The sequence below is a fragment of the Oncorhynchus mykiss genome, chromosome 15 (assembly GCF_013265735.2).
Source record: "Oncorhynchus mykiss isolate Arlee chromosome 15, USDA_OmykA_1.1, whole genome shotgun sequence".
Classification (NCBI taxonomy): Eukaryota; Metazoa; Chordata; class Actinopteri; order Salmoniformes; family Salmonidae; genus Oncorhynchus; species Oncorhynchus mykiss.
The window spans coordinates 18,271,035-18,291,987 of NC_048579.1; the positions used below are offsets into that span (position 1 = coordinate 18,271,035).

Here is a 20,953-nt window from a genome sequence, read left to right on the forward strand (position 1 = left end):
TAACACTTCACCATCTCTGCTCTGTAATGTAAGCCTGGGTATTTACTTGACCTTTGGCTGTATTCTAGAATACCTTAACCAGAACGGGAACACCAGGCTCTCTGACGTCTTTAACCCCAGCTATGAGGACCCCACTGAGCCAGCCTGGGCTAGTAGGCCCTCCTCTGGGTACGACCCGGACGTCAAGTTCTTCAACTTCCTGCCGTGCGTGCTGGAGATCCCTGAGTACCACAACATGGCCCGCAGTACCCTCCCTCGCTCCGTCTGCGAGCGCATGGACAACCCAGACTACCAGGAGGACTTCCTGCCTCAGGCCACACCCACCAGTAGTCACTTCCTGCCTGCAGTAGAGAACCTGGAGTACCTCGGGTTGAGCGCTGCTGTACACGCCCCTGTACGCTAGGGGTTTCCTCCCACAGAACACAGGGACAGTGAGGGACTATAGGATCTAAAGGAACTTGGATGGAGACAGATGTGGGACATCAGGGAAGGGTTTGGAGAGATTACAGTAGTGTGGTTGTCCCTTTATTTATGGAGTGAATAGGCTTTTTGCGTCGTCCTTGGATGTAAGTCGGCCGAAACCAAGATGGCGTCTGTCATGAATTGATGCTCCTGGGAAATGTGTACTCTATTTCAAATCCATGAAGCAACCATCCACAGGTGAGTTTGGGTGACTTTCCAATCAGAAGAATGAGCCAAAGCCTTGACAATACAATTATGTCACGCAAGTAATTTATTTGTACACTGTTGTTTGTTCAGTTTGGGTCGAGTGTGTGAAACAGTTGTTTTTTTATTTGTCTTGCCATGAAATGTGAATGTGGAGTGAACTGAGTACACACTGAGATACTGACCATCAGTGGTGGACCTTATGCTTACATTGTATTGTGGACACAGTTTATTAGAGCTTTTCACTGTTGTACACACTTGAATACCAAGACTCAAACGATTTTGGGTACCGAGAGCTACTGGTAACTAAGAGGGTCAATTCAAAGTATTTTCAAAAAACGACACACAAATGTACAGATTGTGTTAGGCGTGCATTGATCTACACAAAAACGGTAAATTAATGGCGACATATTCAGGTCTCACTCTTTATCTTAGAAAGAAAACTGGTCTGTAAGTCTTAACTCTTGCTAGTATTAATAATTGCAATAAGGATGGGAAAACTGGAAGAGCAAAAATAGACACTATAAAAGAACTCTATGGGTAGAGAACGATTAAATGAGGGTGTGGCGGTGTGCCGTATTCTGACCTTGAATTAATGCCACCACCTCAAACCCCTCCCCCCATTCATGGTTTCCTAGCGTGTAAAGATGGTGGAATTAATTAGAGTTCAGAATACGCCGTGAAAAAAAAACTATATAAACACAAATATATATATTTATTTTACTAAGTCTGGCTTTCAACTTACTCTTGAAAGTTGTAAAAGTAGAATGCACAAGGTGACATTTCAAAATTGGGTAGCATCACTTTTCCTCTCGAGCTATTTATAACTAAAGTCAAATGTCCAGATCAACTAGACCGTGTCAGCTAAAGCTAGGTTTTTTTGTCTAAGAAAAAGCATGATCTGGAGTATATTCTGAAAAAAATATTTAGTGCAGAGGTGCAGACTAAGGGCGAATAAACTGTAAGCTATACAAATTGAGTTTATATATGAACTCCCAGTAACTTATTGGGTAAAACAACAGGGTCACCCTGAAGAAGGCAGAGTGATGCCGAAACGTTGGTGGTTTACCCAATAAATTACTGGGAGTTTATATATATATATATATATATATAATTCTTTATTTTTATAGCTAGGTTATAGCTCATAGATTTTGTTGTAATGTTTGAGTCACTCAAATCACATGAATATACATTAGGCATGACAACATGTGTAGAATTGCAGGAAATAAACTTTAAACCTTACATTTTATTTCGGCCAACAAGAGGGGAGTGAGCAGCTTCTCGTGAACAGTGCTTGTGCCCATAGAAATATACATGTTGTGCACGCAGGGGGGGATGCAGATGTTCCCCAATGCTGGAAGGGGGGCCTGAGTGAAAAAGTTTGGGAACCCCTGGTCAAGCGAACCTACTGGTCCTTTCAGATAGAAATAACAGTATTAGCCATGCATTATTGTTTACAACTTGATAAGAGCTATGTAAATGAGTGATCCGTTTGGATAAGGGAATTGTAAATGACACTTGTTTTAGATAAACACTACATGACAAAAAGTATGTGGACACCTGCTCGTCGAACATCTAATTTCAAAATCATGGGTATTAATATATTGCTGCGGGGACTTGCTTCCATTCAGCCACGAGCATTAGTGAGATCGGGCACTGATGTTGGGCGAGTAGGCCCGGCTCGCAGTCAGCCCAAAGGTGATAGATGGGGTTTAGGTCAGGCCAGTCAAGTTCTTCCACACTAATCTCAACAAACCATTTCTGTATGGACCTCGCTTTGTGCACAGGGGCATTGTCATGCTGAAACAGGAAAGGGCCTTGCCCAAACTGTTGCCACAAAGTTGGAAGCACAGAATCATCTAGAATGTATGCTGTAGCGTTAAGATTTCCCTTCACTGGAACTAAGGGGCCTAGCCCATCACTCCTGAGAACACGTTTCCACTGCTCCAGAGTCCAATGGCGGTGAGCTTTACACCACTCCAGGGGATGGTTGGCATTGTGCATGGTGATCTTAGGCTTGTGTGCAGGTACTCGGCCATGGAAACCAATTTTATAAAGCTCCCGACAAACAGTTATGGTGCTGACTTCAGTAAGGCCATTCCACTGCCAAAGTTTGTCTATGGAGATTGCAGGGCTATGTGCTCAATTTTATACACCTGTCAGCAACGGGTGTGGCTGAAATAGCCGAATCCACTAATTTGAAGTGGTGTCCACATACTTTTGTATATATAGTGTAGATAAACATTTAGAGATTTGAGGATAGGAGCGTGAACAGTGTCACGTGGACTGTTAGCTCTTCTTAACAGCAGATACGTCAGATTATTTGTGAAATTTCTACTTGTCTAACAAACAAAAAAAATGTACAATGGAGATTGTTTTAACAACCTGGATTTGTCTCTATCCTCGAGTTCAACATCCACATGTGAATTAATTTATGAGAGTACAGTACCAATTTAGATGTATTTCCCCAGAAATCAGCAGTCTTAAGCAATGTTAGGAAAAAGTTAGCTACTTGTACATAAATGAACATTCCCTGGAAATCCCTTCATTGTGACTCCATTCCTTTTGTTAAACCTAGAATTCATAGGGTGCGTTAACACAGGCAGCCCAATTCTGATATTTTTATGCCACTAATTGGTCTTTTAACCAATCACATCAGATATTTTCAAAGATCTTTTTCAGGCCTCCCGGGTGGCGCAGTGGTCTAAGGCACTGCATCACAGTGCTAGCTGTGCCACTAGAGATTCTGGGTTTGATTCCAGGCTGTCGCAGCCGGCCGCAACCGCAAGACCCATGGGGCGGAGCACAAATGGCCCAGGGTCGTCCGGGTTAGGGGAGGGTTTGGCCGGCAGGGATGTCATCGTCCCATCGCGCACTAGCAACTCCTGTGGCAGGCCGGGCGCAGTCCACGCTGATGCGGTTGCTAGGTGTACGGTGTTTCCTCCGCCACATTGGTGCGGCTGGCTTCCGGGTTAAGTGGACATTGTGTCAAGAAGCAGTGCGGCTTGGTTGGGTTGTGTTTCGGAGGACACACGGCTCTCGACCTTCCCCTCTCCCGAGTCCGTATGGGAGTTGCAGCAATGAGACAAGACTGTAACTACCATTTGGATACCATGAAATTGGGGAAAAAAATGCAGTTTAAAAAAAGGGAAAATACAACTAAAATATATTTTTCAGAGCTGATTTGATTGGTTAAAATATATTTATCAGAATTGGGTTGCCTGTGTAAACGCAGCCTTAGTTGCTACACCAATTTTGTTTTACTGAAATTAATGACATTAATTCTTGAAGAATATAACTTATGCCTCATATAACTCATGCCTCATGAGTTTAGTTCAACTGTCGTACCACATCAGAACCCCAAATAAGCTTTTTACTCCAATGTTTATAAGCGGTATATATGTAAACAAACACTGTATAGCCTCAAAACATGGTTGAAACTATACTTTTAAATATCATGGATGGTCAGTCCTTGTATCCATTGCTCTGTCTATGAATTTGAGAGTGGTTACATTTCTCCAGGCCCATCTCTCAGCTTTTTTCTAGCCGATAACAGAGGCGGCTCAAGCACTGTTTTTATGATTGTCTATGTTATTACAGAGGGGTTAGAAGTCAGTAATGCAAGTAGAAAATAGTCGGTAAATTCAACTCACTTTAAGCAGTTGGTAATTGTGAGACAACTGCACGCTCTCTGAGCCAACAGTGTTTGACATGTTACCGTGACGTTCTTCCTGTGTTTGTATACTGTATCTACTAGTATTTGATGTTTAGGAAATCAATTTTAATTGTGCACTTCACACATACAAAAGTACAACATTCCACTGTAATGCTATGTCCTAGACGCTACAATGCTTAAAATAAAGGAATGACATTTTAATTTCCTAAAAAGTCAAAGCTACGTATAATCAAATTATTTCAGGTTTTCCGTCGGCAATAGAAGCAGACACAATCATAATTATGTTTTTCAAACCATAAGCCAGGTTTGTGTTCATTAGGCAGAAGGACTACCTTGACTTGTCCAATAAGAAATGCTCCTTTTCGTTTACCGTTGCAAAACGTTTTCTATCGAATGCCCTAATGAGCATGACCCAGGGTTAGTCAGAAGGACGCCTTGTCAAGCGGACTAATGCACAACCATGACATGTCATACACCATTGATTGTTAGAATATGTACAAATGATTTTATTAGCATGATTTGAACAATTATCTACAATAAGTTAATGGACTGTGGGATAACATAAAATATGTCTCGACTCAAACTGTTACTTGCTTCATGAGTGCCTGCTCCCCGAAAACTTGCTTGAAGTATACCACATGCTCCTCACAGTGCTCACCTATTGGCCAATCAAAACAGAGTATTAGGGCAAAGGTCAGTCAATACATGCCAGTGCAGCTAGGTGGAGACTCATTTATTTATTAGCTATTCATGTATTAATTAGTCATTTATTCCCAGGTTTATTTATTACCCCACTGCAAACATGTTGATTGTGTTTTTACCATTAGTACCCATTGTGTCCTTATTAATTTCTACATTTCTTAAAATTGTATACAGTATTTAGACAGGTATATGCTACTCTGTTTGTCATCCTCTTGGATTGCAGTTTACGTTGATAATGTGGGTGTCTATTAAACCTGAAACCTATAGGATAAAGGTTCACAATCACTGCTACTCGCTCACTCACACATGTTCAAAGTTTCAAAGAAGCCATGCAATTGTGGTAAGAATTTTATGCTTGGGAACAATCATAGATGCATCCACATGAATAGAAAAGCAACAGTTTCAGCACATGCCTGTTGTTCCTGGCTTAGCAGAGTTATTATTTGGGTCAAGGCAATCTAATATAAATCACACAGAGGGAGGGCACTCATTCATTATTGAACACAACGGCATTACCAACATTTCTACCACAGAATAGAGTCCATGTGAGAATTATTTCTACGGTCATTACAAAGGATTTAGTCAGACCAGAGCCATAAAAATACATAGTCTGGCATCACTCCTAGACAATTTATTCAACCTATCGGTGTGTATAAGTCAAGCCATCTGGCTAAAGACAATGTGGTTCTAGATGAAGTGTTCTGCTATGTGGGCCATGGTGAAAAGTAGTGCACTACATAGGGAATAGGGGGCCAATTGAGCTGCAGACCTAGTGTAGTGGTGTCACATCACCTGGGATGAAGCTGGGGTTGCCTCTCAGACGCATGTTCCTCTGCTCGAAGAACCGGAAGATGGTGTAGAAGAGCATCTGGTCGGCTGTCTGGCGTGCTGCGTCTAGGAACTTACGGGCGGAGATGTTGCCGTGGCCACCCACGCTGCGGATGAAGCGCAGCGCACCCAGCACCTGCTGTCTGGACAGGAGCACCTCCACGATCTCATCATTGGCTGTGGACAGTCTCTGTTACACACACATACACATAGATGTATGATGTTATAGATCAGCATGTTACACACACATACTGTAGATCAGAACGTCACATGGGAAACCCTGTGCTGACTCAAACAAAACAAACTAGATGTATTGTTATAACTCAGCCATGAAGTTTGTTCACTTGAAGGTTCCTTATTTGCTATAATTAGCTGGCCCAATACAACTAATGGAACTTTAAAATGGGATTCTCTGGAAAAACATTAAACTCTCCAAAGGACTTTGGATGTCCTGTGTGATATTCGATAGCTGTTTAAACAGAGTGTGTGTGTGTGTGTGTGTGTGTGTGTGTGTGTGTGTGTGTGTGTGTGTGTGTGTGTTTGTTTTTTGAGGGAGTGTGTGAGTTTGAATGTGTGTGTGTGTTTGAGGGTGTGCATAAGTAAGGGATCCTACCTTCAACATATCCAGGGAGAGCTGGTGTGCAGGGGGGTATGTGCTTTCTAGAGACAGCAGCAAACAGGCCTTAGAGAGAATGATGATGCACATGGTAATTCCATGACCAATCAAAATAAAGATCTTACTGTAGAACTTTTTTGAGGTCAGCTCAAACAATGAAACGAGAGAGAGAGAGAGAGAGAGAGAGAGAGAGAGAGAGAGAGAGAGAGAGAGAGAGAGTAAATAAATAATCAACCACTATTAGAGCAACATCATGCCTTTTATCCTTCAAACAAAGTTATCCGGTGAGAAATGGGATCACAGGAGGAGTAGATAGGGGAAGAGTTTCCCATGCATTATATTGGATTAAATACCATGTAAGAATTGTGAAAGACCTGGGTCAAACACATACGTTGTTTCCAATGTACCAGGAAAACCATATGAACTGTAGCTCAAGCTTTTATTTTGAAGTGTTTGAAATGTATTTGACCCAGGTCTATTCTGAAGCGAATAGCTTGCTAGCCCTTTGTCCCAAACGTTGTATTACTCCACTGAATACCCAAAAGCTATTGATGACTATAGGACCAAACTATCATGAAATAGTTGAGCTGTATGTAGTAACTGCTGATTCACCAGTGGCTTGGAGTCGCTGAGGACGTGGTACTGGAGGAACTGATGGAGCATGTAGAAGAGGTTGTGCTGAACCAACATCTTAATGACCAGCTCATACAGGTAATGCTGGGGGGGAAACAGAGAATGGTTATTAAATTGCTGCATCTGAGGTCCTAGAGTGTGCAGCTCTCTTTTTCTTTCTGAAGTGTTCTACTCTGCTAGCCAGTACCTCGCCTAAACAGGTGTGCATTCCTTTCGCCTCCGGAAACAAGATAAAACAACAATATTATCTCCAGGGCAATATGGACCAATAAATATGTAGGATCTACAGGAACATAAAGTATACTAATGTAGCACTGGCAACATGTCACAACATGAAACGGTGGCATCTCACCATAACTCATAAAAGAACAAAATAGGTTCTGATAAAGCCTCCACAAAGGCTCCTTTTCTGCAAGTACCTGCACGGTGATCTGGACCTGGTTGAGTGAGCGAATGTACTCCATCAGCACAGCAATTATAAACTTGTGAGACGTGTCCTGTTGGAGGGGTGAAACAATAGAATGTTCAGTCATCTTACAGGTAGTTGAGATTATTATTAGGCAGCCATTGAAATATGTGCTTTGCCGCAGTCACCTTTTTCTCAGAGAAGGAGGACAAGACGTGGGTGTACATGTCTGACTGGTCGATAACCGCCTGCGTCCGGACGGGCCTCTCCCGAGCAGCGCTGCCTCGGCTGGGACCAGACTCCGTAGCCTGGAAGAGATCAACAGGAAAGAACAAAAGTCATGTCACTGAAACAGACCGTGTGTGAGCTTCTGATCCGCCGTAACACGGATGAGAAAACTTTACTCTGTTCAGCTGATTATAACATCTACATCCTTTGTGTTATTCAAATTACGAGATCAACATTGTTAAGACATATCCAATAGTGAGATATCACTACTCTTCTAAATATATTTTCACTGTGTCCCTTGATTTTCAAATGACTTAAGTGAACTAACACAATTAGCTTTTCTGTGCATTTATAATAATGTAAGTAACATCATTGAAGTACATCCATTTATCCACATGCATACACACTCTGATCATGCCTTAATAACAGTCAAGACAGCTGTGCTAGAAACAGTGTGGCTTTCGTTATGCAGTGTTTTCATAAGACTGTACTCACCACAGTGTAGGTCTGCTCTGCCTCCAAGTACTCTTTGTAAACTTGGTTGAGTTTGTCGAACACTGTGGCCACCACTGGTAAGCCCCCCTTATCTCCCCCATTGAGCACTGAAACACAGTGCGTGAACACTATCTACGGGCACTATGGTTTAGGGGTTCTCTAATCATGAACAAACTCGACTTCTTGTTTTATTAGTGTGCTTGCTTCAGAAACGAACAGTCTCCCCTATGTTTCACGAGGCATTCTTACTTTGTGCACACACGGACAAGATTACCATCTTGCAGTCTCGTCTACGCAGGAGGAAGTCCATCAGCTTGCCCTTGTCCTGCAGGAGGTTGACGGTCGGCGGCAGCTTCACCTGCAGATACCACAGATACCCTGAAGCAAAAGGGGAACACACAGCACAGGTCAGACAAGCAGGAGAGAACCTGAGCCCCACCCGGAAACAACCAACTGTAGATCTGAGAAGTTTGGATAGGCGCAAGCAATATGGCAACCATTCTACATTGTCTACCAGAGAACGAGGTGGCTCTCCTACCACAGTAGGTACTGTACCTATCTGTTCCTATCAGATCTACAGTGAATAGGGGTTAAGGACAAGTGGTGGTTTCTTTTTTATTTAGTATTTTACCCCATTTTTCTCCCCAATTTTGTGATATCTAATTGCAATCCAATTACGATCTTGTCTCATCGCTGCAACTCCCCAAAGGGCTCGGGATAGGTGAAGGTTGAGTCATGCGTCCTCCAAGACATGACCCGCCAAACCTTCGCTCCTTAAAACCCGCTGCTTAACCTGGAAGTCAGCTGCACCAATGTGTCGTAGAAAACACCGTTCAACTGACTATCGAAGTCAGCCTGCAGGCGCCCGGCCAGCCACAAGGAGTCGCTAGGGCGCGATGAGCCAAGTAAAGCCCCCCCCGGCCAAACCCTCAATCCCGCTGCGCCACTGGGGAGGCCTACAAGTGGTTGTTTCTGGTTCAAATGAACCCAGACAGTTTGCCAGGACATAGTCGTCTATGGTTAGATGTGTGGATGTTCTTCTCACTCACCTTCGCTTGCACTGATGATGATATCGGGTTGAAAGACGCTCCAAGATGAGGAGTCTGAAGGTCAAGGGAAGCATAGTAATACCACCACCTACCATCTCCATGCTAGCCGTCCCAATTATCATTGATACCATTCCATTGACACAAGTGTCGCCGTAGCTCATCTAGCTACTAGCGTTTCATAAAGGATACAGAGTTCACAAGGCACAGGAGGCTGGGTGGGTACAGCAGCAAGACCTATGGAGACAGGGAGACGTGAAGTTCGTTTCTGTCATGGGTTTAAGAGACATGGCATGGAACATAAGGGAGCGCAAGGAGAGGAAAAAAACTGTTTTCAAAAGTGACAGATGGGAGTGAAGTTCTGAAAGTTCTGTAATGTCTCACACAGTATGACACATGGGGGCAGAAAAAAAAAATAACAGACAGAGAGAGACAACTGGAGGGACAGGCAGACAACACAGGCACAGAGACAAATATAAACTCAGCCAGTCAGACTGTAGCCTATACCTGTTAGGGGAATCCTGTAGGGGTGGATGGAGCGACCAGGCAACACAGGCTGATGGACGTTTAGGGCACAGTCAGGCTCCCGCAGCTTGATGTCAAATATGATGGAGGTCTGAAACAGAAGACATTATCTACATCATTCAGGACTGAACGTGTTTGGACATTGGATATCAAATCAAATCAAATTTTATTTGTCACATACACATGGTTAGCAGATGTTAATGCGAGTGTAGCAAAATGCTTGTGCTTCTAGTTCCGACAATGCAGTAATAACAAGTAATCTAACTAACAATTCCAAAACGACTGTCTTGTACACAGTGTAAGGGGATAAAGAATATGTACATAAGGATATATGAATGAGTGATGGTACAGAGCAGCATAGGCAAGATACAGTAGATGGTATCGAGTACAGTATGTACAAATGAGATGAGTATGTAAACAAAGTGGCATAGTTTAAAGTGGCTAGTGATACATGTATTACATAAGGATACAGTCGATGATATAGAGTACAGTATATACGTATGCATATGAGATGAATAATGTAGGGTAAGTAACATTATATAAGGTAGCATTGTTTAAAGTGGCTAGTGATATATTTACATCATTTCCCATCAATTCCCATTATTAAAGTGGCTGGAGTTGAGTCAGTGTCAGTGTGTTGGCAGCCGCCACTCAGTGTTAGTGGTGGCTGTTTAACAGTCTGATGGCCTTGAGATAGAAGCTGTTTTTCAGTCTCTCGGTCCCAGCTTTGATGCACCTGTACTGACCTCGCCTTCTGGATGATAGCGGGGTGAACAGGCAGTGGCTCGGGTGGTTGATGTCCTTGATGATCTTTATGGCCTTCCTGTGACATCGGGTGGTGTAGGTGTCCTGGAGGGCAGGTAGTTTGCCCCCGGTGATGCGTTGTGCAGACCTCACTACCCTCTGGAGAGCCTTACGGTTGAGGGCGGTGCAGTTGCCATACCAGGCGGTGATACAGCCCGCCAGGATGCTCTCGATTGTGCATCTGTAGAAGTTTGTGAGTGCTTTTGGTGACAAGCCGAATTTCTTCAGCCTCCTGAGGTTGAAGAGGCGCTGCTGCGCCTTCTTCACGATGCTGTCTGTGTGAGTGGACCAATTCAGTTTGTCTGTGATGTGTATGCCGAGGAACTTAAAACTTGCTACCCTCTCCACTACTGTTCCATCGATGTGGATAGGGGAGTGTTCCCTCTGCTGTTTCCTGAAGTCCACAATCATCTCCTTAGTTTTGTTGACGTTGAGTGTGAGGTTATTTTCCTGACACCACACTCCGAGGGCCCTCACCTCCTCCCTGTAGGCCGTCTCGTCGTTGTTGGTAATCAAGCCTACCACTGTTGTGTCGTCCGCAAACTTGATGATTGAGTTGGAGGCGTGCGTGGCCACGCAGTCGTGGGTGAACAGGGAGTACAGGAGAGGGCTCAGAACGCACCCTTGTGGGGCCCCAGTGTTGAGGATCAGCGGGGAGGAGATGTTGTTGCCTACCCTCACCACCTGGGGGCGGCCCGTCAGGAAGTCCAGTACCCAGTTGCACAGGGCGGGGTCGAGACCCAGGGTCTCGAGCTTGATGACGAGCTTGGAGGGTACTATGGTGTTGAATGCCGAGCTGTAGTCGATGAACAGCATTCTCACATAGGTATTCCTCTTGTCCAGATGGGTTAGGGCAGTGTGCAGTGTGGTTGAGATTGCATCGTCTGTGGACCTATTTGGGCGGTAAGCAAATTGGAGTGGGTCTAGGGTGTCAGGTAGGGTGGAGGTGATATGGTCCTTGACTAGTCTCTCAAAGCACTTCATGATGACGGAAGTCAGTGCTACTGGGCGGTAGTCGTTCAGCTCAGTTACCTTAGCTTTCTTGGGAACAGGAACAATGGTGGCCCTCTTGAAGCATGTGGGAACAGCAGACTGGTATAGGGATTGATTGAATATGTCCGTAAACACACCGGCCAGCTGGTCTGCGCATGCTCTGAGGGCACGGCTGGGGATGCCGTCTGGGCCTGCAGCCTTGCGAGGGTTAACACGTTTAAATGTCTTACTCACCTCGGCTGCAGTGAAGGAGAGACCGCATGTTTTCGTTGCAGGCCGTGTCAGTGGCACTGTATTGTCCTCAAAGCGGGCAAAAAAGTTATTTAGTCTGCCTGGGAGCAAGACATCCTGGTCCGTGACTGGGCTGGATTTCTTCCTGTAGTCCGTGATTGACTGTAGACCCTGCCACATGCCTCTTGTGTCTGAGCCGTTGAATTGAGATTCTACTTTGTCTCTGTACTGGCGCGTAGCTTGTTTGATAGCCTTGCGGAGGGAATAGCTGCACTGTTTGTACTCGGTCATGTTACCAGACACCTTGCCCTGATTAAAAGCAGTGGTTCGCGCTTTCAGTTTCACACGAATGCTGCCATCAATCCACGGTTTCTGGTTAGGGAATGTTTTAATTGTTGCTATGGGAACGACATCTTCAACGCACGTTCTAATGAACTCGCACACCGAATCAGCGTATTCGTCAATGTTGTTATCTGACGCAATACGAAACATCTCCCAGTCCACGTGATGGAAGCAGTCTTGGAGTGTGGAGTCAGCTTGGTCGGACCAGCGTTGGACAGACCTCAGCGTGGGAGCCTCTTGTTTTAGTTTCTGTCTGTAGGCAGGGATCAACAAAATGGAGTCGTGGTCAGCTTTTCCGAAAGGGGGGCGGGGCAGGGCCTTATATGCGTCGCGGAAGTTAGGGTAACAATGATCCAAGGTCTTTCCACCCCTGGTTGCGCAATCGATATGCTGATAAAATTTAGGGAGTCTTGTTTTCAGATTAGCCCTATTAAAATCCCCAGCTACAATGAATGCAGCCTCCGGATAAATCGTTTCCAGTTTGCAGAGAGTTAAATAAAGTTTGTTCAGAGCCATCGATGTGTCTGCTTGGGGGGGGGTATATACGGCTGTGATTATAATCGAAGAGAATTCTCTTGGTAGATAATGCGGTCTACATTTGATTGTGAGGAATTCTAAATCAGGTGAACAGAAGGATTTTAGTTCCTGTATGTTTCTTTCATCACACCATGTCACGTTGGCCATGAGGCATACGCCCCCGCCCCTCTTCTTACCAGAAAGATGTTTGTTTCTGTCAGCGCGATGCGTGGAGAAACCCGTTGGCTGCACCACTTCGGATAGAGTCTCTCCAGTGAGCCATGTTTCAGTGAAGCAAAGGACGTTACAGTCTCTGATGTCCCTCTGGAATGCTACCCTTGCTCGGATTTCATCAACATTGTTGTCAAGAGACTGGACATTGGCAAGAAGAATGCTAGGGAGTGGTGCACGGTGTGCCCGTCTCCGGAGTCTGACCAGAAGACCGCCTCGTTTCCCTCTCTTTCGGAGTCGTTTTTTTGGGTCGCTGCATGGAATCCACTCCGTTGTCCTGTTTGTAAGGCAGAACACAGGATCCGCGTCGCGAAAAACATATTCTTGGTCGTACTGATGGTGAGTTGACGCTGATCTTATATTCAGTAGTTCTTCTCGACTGTATGTAATGAAACCTAAGATGACCTGGGGTACTAATGTAAGAAATAACACGTAAAAAAACAAAAAACTGCATAGTTTCCTAGGAACGCGAAGCGAGGCGGCCATCTCTGCCGGCGCCGGAAGTCAACATGATAGTAGTCTTTTTTTGTCTAACTTTGAGGCTGCCGCGAACTTGGGACTATAAGGTTCTTTCTGAATTTTTGTCAAAATTGAGTTATTGACGTACAGTAGCATTGTTCTGTTTAATGTTCTCTACCTATATAGTAGTCTAAATACCCCAATTCATGTTGTTAAATTCAAAAGAATACAAGATTAAAATTGCTGACACCATTCAAACCAATGAGGGTTAAGATCTTTAAAACCAATTATCTCAGAATCATCTTTTTGCAGATAGAATCTTATAGTCCCGAGCTCTCAATTTCTTGCCAAAAGGAACTCACCTGAGAGCTCTGATGATGCACAACAACCAGGTTATCCACCACGTTGAGGGCAAACTTCCCTGTGGTGTTGAGTTTCAACACGTTGGTCTTCTTATAGGATCCCTCCCTGGGAACAACATGCTGTTAGTCAGGACCAATGACTTATATAAACCCTAGATTTCTGATGCTATGTATTAACCATTGAGAAGCTTTGATGCCACCGGTCAGCCATATTGCACAGGGGCGCCATGTTGAAGCCACCGTGACTCCATCTTGGCACTCCCCCACCACTGTAAACAATATTTTGGAAGCTATAGAAAGGCATTTATTGTCTACATTTGTTTTTGACACGTTTATTATATTACAGACACCTTAATGCATACTTTTAAATTAGATTGTGAGCAAAACATACAAAAAAATAAAAAAATATCTAAAAAACATTTTCCTCAATGTTTTGGGGGGGTCCTTCAAAAATGTAATGGAAATACTGTAGAATTCTATTCATTCCAATGGAGGACAGCTCCTACTCCCCATTAAGTTACGAATGTAGACATTAATAAATGCATTTCTATAGCTTCCAAAATATTGTTTACAGTGGTGGGGGAGTGCCAAAATGGAGTCACGGTGGCTTCAACACAGCGCCCCCTATCAGTAATCTATTGTATATATAAACCATTGGTCAGGACAGTGACTGACATAATATGTCACTTTATCCCTTCAGGTATTCCCTATTCATAAATAACACCATACATATTTAATTTCAAGGTGGTTGAATTAATGTCTCTAGCAACTCTGCATATTAGGGTAATATGGTTGCTGCATGACCTTGTTATTAAGTTAGTAGTAGGAATTTCAGCATGTTTAGACCAATGCCCATTAGGAATATGCTATATGAAATGTAAGATTTACCTGGGTAGCTGATAGAGGACCACCTCAGCACAGGGACTGTCAGTAGTTCTGGAGTGATGCTTCAGATACATTACATACAGCTGACCGTAACTACCATTAGAAACAAAGTGAACAACTCACTTAGCTTTTTATACTGCCAAAAGTTGTTTGAAAATGTTACTTGAATATCGAGCCAAACTATGACATTTCAATTCAAACCCAGATGCAAACTTACATGGTGGCCACAGCAATGTCCCTCTCTGTCAGATTGGGCTTGGCTGGCTTGGGAACCACTGGAAGCTCGATCTCAAACTTGGGCATTTTAGACATGGTCCCACTCTGCAGGTACAAACAACAACGGGTAAGTTAACACCATCAAAAACAAGATAACGACAGTGAGCTTGGACAACCACTTTAATCAAATCAAATGAAACACTAACCTATCAAATGTTTGATGGATAGATTTTCAGCAACTTGCGGCTGCTAATGCTTTCTCAAACATAAACATGAGCTTTGGTGGAATATATCGTGTCTTACTGTGTCCGGTTGTGGACTTGTTTGAAACATTTATTATCTCAGTTGTGACCACTTACTTTGAAGGCAAACGGCTGCAGCACGTTGCCCTGGGCGGTGGTAGAGAGCAGGATGACTGCAGTCTCAGGACAGTACATGTACCAGTTCACATTGACGCTCTGACTCTTCAGCAGCTTCAGGCTGCGTTTGTCAGGAAGCACCTTAACACAGCGGGCATCTCATTGACATACACTTCATCATCTGTCTAATGTCGGAAAAACTGGCACAAGAAGACATTTTTCTAGATCGCATTTGGAGCCTAGTAGACATCCATATATACATGCTTTTTCCAGGTACAATTTGACCTTACACAGCGCAGTAGGGCAAAATCTGACAACTTCATAGCACAGTCAGAGTTAAATTGAGACCTCTAGTGGTTGTAGTTTGAATTGAGATGACCAAGTCACATAAGCTTCATGTGACAATGTTTTAGTATAGAAAAGAACAATACAAGTTCAATTCAACCAATTGTGTTACAATAATCTAGGACACAGTGCATTCCTAAACCACAAAACAATTAGCTTGCCGTATCACAAGAAATAGGAGTCGTAAAATATACACTGAGCGTATCAAACATTATGAACACCTGCTCTTTCCATGACATAGATTGACCAGGTGAAAGCTATGATTCCTTACTTATGTCACTTATTAAATCCACTTCAATCAGTGTAGATGAAGGGGAGGAGAGTTTTTAAGCCTTGAGACATGGATTGTGTATGTGTGCCATTAAGAGAGTGAATGGGCAAGACAAAAGATTTAAGGCGAACCGGTTTAAGTGTGTAAGGAAATGCCACGCTGCTGGGTTTCAAGAATGATCCACCACCCAAAAGTCATCCAGCCAACGACAAAGGAGTCCATGCCCTGACAAATTGAGGCTGTTCTGAGGGCAAAGGGGGTTGGGGGGGACAACTCAATATTAGAAAGGTGTTCCTAATGTGTTGTACACTCAGTGTAGTTACCTGGTAGAACTCAATTCCCTGGTCAGTGACGAAAACGATTTCATTCCAGTTGGTCCAACAGAAGCCCAAAATACTGGCATTCTTCATCTGCCAATCATAACATTTGAATATCAAAACCACAACTATAGAAGATTTGACTCATGCTTAGTTGCAACAATGTAGAAATGAGAGCTATTTTTAACTTTAAACATTTGACACTGGATATGCATGCATACCTTACATTCCTGGGAGCATTCCAAATGCGGATAATCCGGTATGAAGCTTATGAAATCCTAAAATAAAACAGAGGCCATCAGCATGGAAACACAATGTTGGGATAACTTAGAGGTAGGCTACCTTCATTGAGTCGGGAATGATTTACGTAATGCTTACCACAGATTTTGGTGTTCTCTGGACAGCCAAAATCTTATTTCCGATCGAAAACTTAATGCACTTCACCTCTCCTTTGTCATCCATTCTGTGAAGAAAATACATACTTTCATGAGATCATCATCACTGATCTTACAATATTTATCATCACAAGTTATGCGCAATGTTGTTACCTGAAGGCAACTGAGTTTTTGTCATCTGGTCCTTTAACCACAACCCCAGTGGCACCCCCTGATCGTACTGCAAACACCTGAATGGGCAAAGAGGAAGCTCAATATATAAAAGGATTTGTGAGGAAAATATTACATTTAGATAGGGTAGCAATAGAATTATGCATAAAATTGAGAGTTACTCCTTGTCTAGTCTGGTAAATGTATTGCCAGTGGAGAAACATTTGTTAATGTTGACTATATACTATAGCTAACCAATTTGTCTACCTCCTTTACTTACCGAGGTAAAGTTGGTTTTATATTCACACACATTCAAGACATTCAACAGACATTTGCCAAAAGCCATTTACAAATGTAAAAATCAATAACTAATTCACCTTGTCACAGAAACATCAAACTAGATATGATTTATTCTATAAATGTCATGCATACTTTTACAACCTCTGTTTTGAATACAAATTCCAGTTTTGATTTGATAGAAATACATAAAAATCTATCTATTTAAAGATGTATAAATCAATAACTAATTCACACTATGTATGATTTATTCTATAAATGTCTATCATACTTTTACAACCTTTGTTTTGAGTAAAAATTCCAGTTTTGACTTGATTTATTTGCAAATTCCATACATCACATCTATAAAATGCTATGTATAAAATGCCATGTAAAGCTATATAAATCAATAATATTTTCACTCATTATGACATAATCATCAAACTAAGTATGATTTATTCTTTAAATGTCTAGTATACTTTTACGACCTTTGCTTTGAGTAGAAATTCCAGTTTTGATTTAATAGAAATAGATACAATCTCCAATATTGCATTTAAAGATGAAGAAATCAATAACTAATTCAGTGATAGTCGCAGAAAAAGTGAAAATATGCGTTTATTTGCAATAACTTTAAAGAAATGTTCATTTCAAGTGCATGAAGTTAGACAATGTTAACATAAAGTTTTACAATGTTTACAATCTTAAATTGTATGCCCAATCAATGTTTGCATTTTTGGTGCAACAGTTCCACATTTTAAAGTAGTTACAAGGCACAACAGTCATTTATTTATGCATCTAATTTAACAGCCAAGAGACCCCTTCCAATCATTTTATATTTTGGCTTTGTTGAAGTTCGTCTTCGTCATCTCCAGACAAGCTGAATGGTACCATCTCCTTAGGTAATAGATTCAAATGTTCAACACTTACAGCCAAATGTTTAATATCCCAGGTATTCCCAGAACACATTCTGGAAAGTCTATAGATACAGTGGTCAGTGGTCACTTTATTAGGTACAAACCCTTTTGCATTTGGAACAGCGTTAATTCGGAACTGTTGATGAAACTGGGAAAGGAGACAGACTTTAAGTCCAGTTGGAGTTTATTACAGTCAGTACAAGTTTTGGAACTTTTCTAAGTTACAAAAGACCATCACAGACTGTGCTGTCATTTTGTACATTCTAAAGTTCAAACAAACAGTAACAGAATACCTGAATACTTCTCTGCATGCTTTAGTGTCTAGCAAGCCAAGACCACGGGACTTGGTGTATGTAGGAGCAGTTTATTTTTGTGAATAGGGTGGTGAACCTAATAAAGTGGCAACTGAGTGTAGATATCACAGACAACTCCTTTTGAGCAGTGTCTGTCTGTTATACGTTTGATCAATGGGTATGATGGTACATCTGATCCCCAAGGTCCTCATAGGCTCATTTGGATATATAGAGTTGGAAGTAAAGAAAAAATATAAAACTAGGACATTAAAACACTGGCAGAATTCCACATCCATTCACATCAAATATATATTTTAATGTATAAATACCCTTCTAAGGCCACTGTCTTTCTGGACATTTAAGAGGTTTGCAAATAGTTATTTCTGCAAGGAATGTGAATTGAAAGGGATATGGTAATACCTATGTAGGTGACTTAGTTTCTCCACTGGTATGATGGCTATAATGTCTTGTAGTTGCACACCTCTCTGCTGAATTATGTAGAGCTGATTTGGGCTAGTTGATATTGTTTTCGGTGAAACAACTAATTTTCACGTAGGCTTTGTGCTAGCAGTTTAAGAGAGAAAGAGAGAAAATAGCATAGGGACAGCCTGGTTGAAGTCCTAGTTTTTAATGTTTAGTGCCAGTAGATTGCAGAGGGGTTTAGAGACAAATCATAATGTAAGAAGTGGACTGTACATTTAGCCCAAAAACAAAACATGTACAGTCCCCTTCTTATATTAGTGCTTTTTTCATTATCCACCTTCTGGTATCTTTCAATACCCATGCTAATACATATATTTTTTTGTACCTTTATTTAACTAGGGAAGTCAGTTAGAACACACTTTTATTTTCAATGACGGCCTAGAACGAGAGATATGTACCTTGTCAGCTCGGAGATTTAAACTTGCAACCTTTCGGTTACTAGCCCAACGCTCTAACCACTAGGCTACCCTGCCACCCACTACTGTTCAGAAGTTTGGGGTCACTTAGAAATGTCCTGTTAAATTAGAGACAAAAATAAATGACTCTTGTGCCTTGTAACTACTTTAAAATGTGGAACTGTTGCACTAAGAATGCAAACATTGATTTTGCATACAATTTAAGATTGTAAACATTGAACAACTTTATGTAAATATTGTCTAACTTGATATAGAACAAATTGCACTTGAAAGTAACATTTCCTTAAAGCTATTGCAAATACATGCATATTTTCACTTTTTTCTGCGACAATCACTGAATTAGTTATTGATTTATACCTCTTTAAAAGGCATATTACAGATGTTATGTCGTTCTATCAAATCAAAACTGTAATATTCACTCAAAACAAAGGCTGTAAAATTATGTTATACATTTATAGAATAAATCATACATCGTTTGATGTTTCTGGGACAAACAGTGAATTAGCTATATAATTATACCACTTTAAATGGCATTTTACAGAATTTATGTATTTCTATCAAATCAAAACTGGAATTTGTATTCAAAACAAAGGATGTAAAAGTACACTAGACATTTCTAGAATAAATCATATATAGTTTTATGATTCTGTGACAAACGGTGAATTAGTTATTGATTTATACAGCTTAAATTGCATTTTAAAGATTGTATGTATTTCCACCAAATCCAAACTGGAACTTTTATTCAAAACAAAGGTTGTAAAAGTATACTAGACATTTATAGAAAACCATATATAGTTGTATGTTTCTGTGACAATCAATGAATTAGTTATTGATTTTAACCATTTTAAAGAGCTTTTGGCGAATGTCTGTTGAATGTGAATATAAAACCAACTTTACCGACCATATTAAATTAGTAATACTGTATGGCTACACCTGCTTTACGGTTGACAGCCATCCTCATCTAGTTAGCTATATGTTCTTGCTGAATGAAAGGAAATGTAAATGTCTTAAAAGTAAAAGTTCACGGATTATGTATTTAGCTAGCTATAAACGAGCTAACTAAAAGCATGTAGCTATCTATATCAGTGTGGTGTCAAGAGAATAATCCTGCTAGCTAGCTGGCGTTGGGACACAATATCGGGAGTGTGTACTGGTTGGACTAGTCATACGATGTGTCCCAAAACCACTAGCCAACTAACGTTAGCTAGCCTAGGCTACTGTACCTGTTTATTCGCTTCGTCGAAAAACACATTGTTGACGCTTGACGCATTTTCAAATTGCACAGGGTTTTCACAAAGTTCGAGGTAGTGTTCCTCACTCATTGTGAACTTTCAGTTATGCTATGATGTCTTGTAGTTGTCAAGTGTTTGTACTGTATAACGATTTCAGAACTGATTTGTACGAAAGATAGGTTCGTCACTAGTCAGTCATAAACCCCGCCTATTTCTACAATTGATCATCTTAAAATGTGATATAAAAACGAACCTTAACCCACTGTTAATCTTGTGCATAACCCTTAACATCGAACATCACATTTTTGTTTTCATAAATTTTTACGACATCGTCATTTTGATATAGTGGCTGTGCTTGCTAACTAGCGAAACAAAGGTCCAAAAACCTCTAGAGTAAGTTCCGGTTTGAAAATCATGTAAATCACGCGAATCGCCTACCATAGTAAATGTCCCTTTCAAAATATAAATCCCATCGTCAAACTTTGAACTCAAACGCTCCAAAAAGGTACGGGTAGTTTCTGGAGGCCTTAAAACATTTTACAAGATGGATTGTAGTTACACAAAGGTTGCTTGTTATACGTCTGTTGTTATATATTTGCTAGTGTAGGTGTGGTTTGGTGTCTTCCAGCAGCTTCTGCTCCA

The 20,953-nt window shown here is 41.7% G+C and overlaps 2 protein-coding genes across 7 annotated transcripts in view; one reads left to right on the plus strand and one right to left on the minus strand.

The window, feature by feature from the left end:
* The window catches only part of LOC110489727 (melanoma receptor tyrosine-protein kinase), a 47,766-nt gene extending 43,206 nt beyond the window's left edge, over window positions 1-4,560 (plus strand). For both annotated transcript variants that reach the window (XM_021562519.2, XM_036943918.1), the window contains exon 27: window positions 69-4,560. In XM_021562519.2, the coding sequence (XP_021418194.1) occupies window positions 69-403 (335 nt within the window). In that variant the 3' untranslated portion in view covers window positions 404-4,560. The remainder of the gene's footprint in view (window positions 1-68) is intronic.
* LOC110489728 (regulator of MON1-CCZ1 complex) lies at window positions 4,442-20,885 on the minus strand. 5 transcript variants are annotated; one of them, XM_036943919.1, is made up of 20 exons: window positions 20,750-20,885; window positions 16,701-16,777; window positions 16,531-16,615; window positions 16,374-16,430; window positions 16,159-16,245; window positions 15,220-15,360; window positions 14,862-14,965; window positions 14,648-14,737; window positions 13,760-13,865; window positions 9,804-9,912; window positions 9,489-9,533; window positions 9,300-9,353; window positions 8,500-8,628; window positions 8,251-8,357; window positions 7,716-7,835; window positions 7,541-7,618; window positions 7,101-7,205; window positions 6,486-6,554; window positions 5,837-6,062; window positions 4,442-5,000 (listed from the first exon to the last, which is right to left on the minus strand). In XM_036943919.1, the coding sequence occupies exons 1-20, from the start codon at window positions 20,750-20,752 to the stop codon at window positions 4,921-4,923; spliced, it is 1,872 nt and encodes a 623-aa protein (XP_036799814.1). In that variant the 5' UTR covers window positions 20,753-20,885; the 3' UTR covers window positions 4,442-4,920. The 5 variants fall into 5 exon arrangements, 4 of the variants coding, with proteins under 4 accessions (XP_036799814.1, XP_021418197.1, XP_021418199.1 ...); XM_021562522.2 differs by lacking the exon at window positions 20,750-20,885 and adding an exon at window positions 20,303-20,675; XR_005036056.1 differs by lacking the exon at window positions 20,750-20,885 and adding an exon at window positions 20,303-20,680 and having other exon boundaries at window positions 4,832-5,000; window positions 6,486-6,532.
* Window positions 20,886-20,953: the final 68 nt, after the last annotated feature.

Coding starts and splice junctions, on each gene's coding strand:
- LOC110489728 (XM_021562522.2), bottom strand. CDS start 20,401: ATGAGTGAGGAACACTACCTCGAACTTTGTGAAAACCCTGTGCAATTT. Junction 16,246..16,373: donor AATGCTCCCAGGAATGTAAG/GTATGCATGCAT, acceptor TATGATTGGCAG/ATGAAGAATGCCAGTATTTT. Junction 7,619..7,715: donor CCTCCTTCTCTGAGAAAAAG/GTGACTGCGGCA, acceptor CCCCTCCAACAG/GACACGTCTCACAAGTTTAT.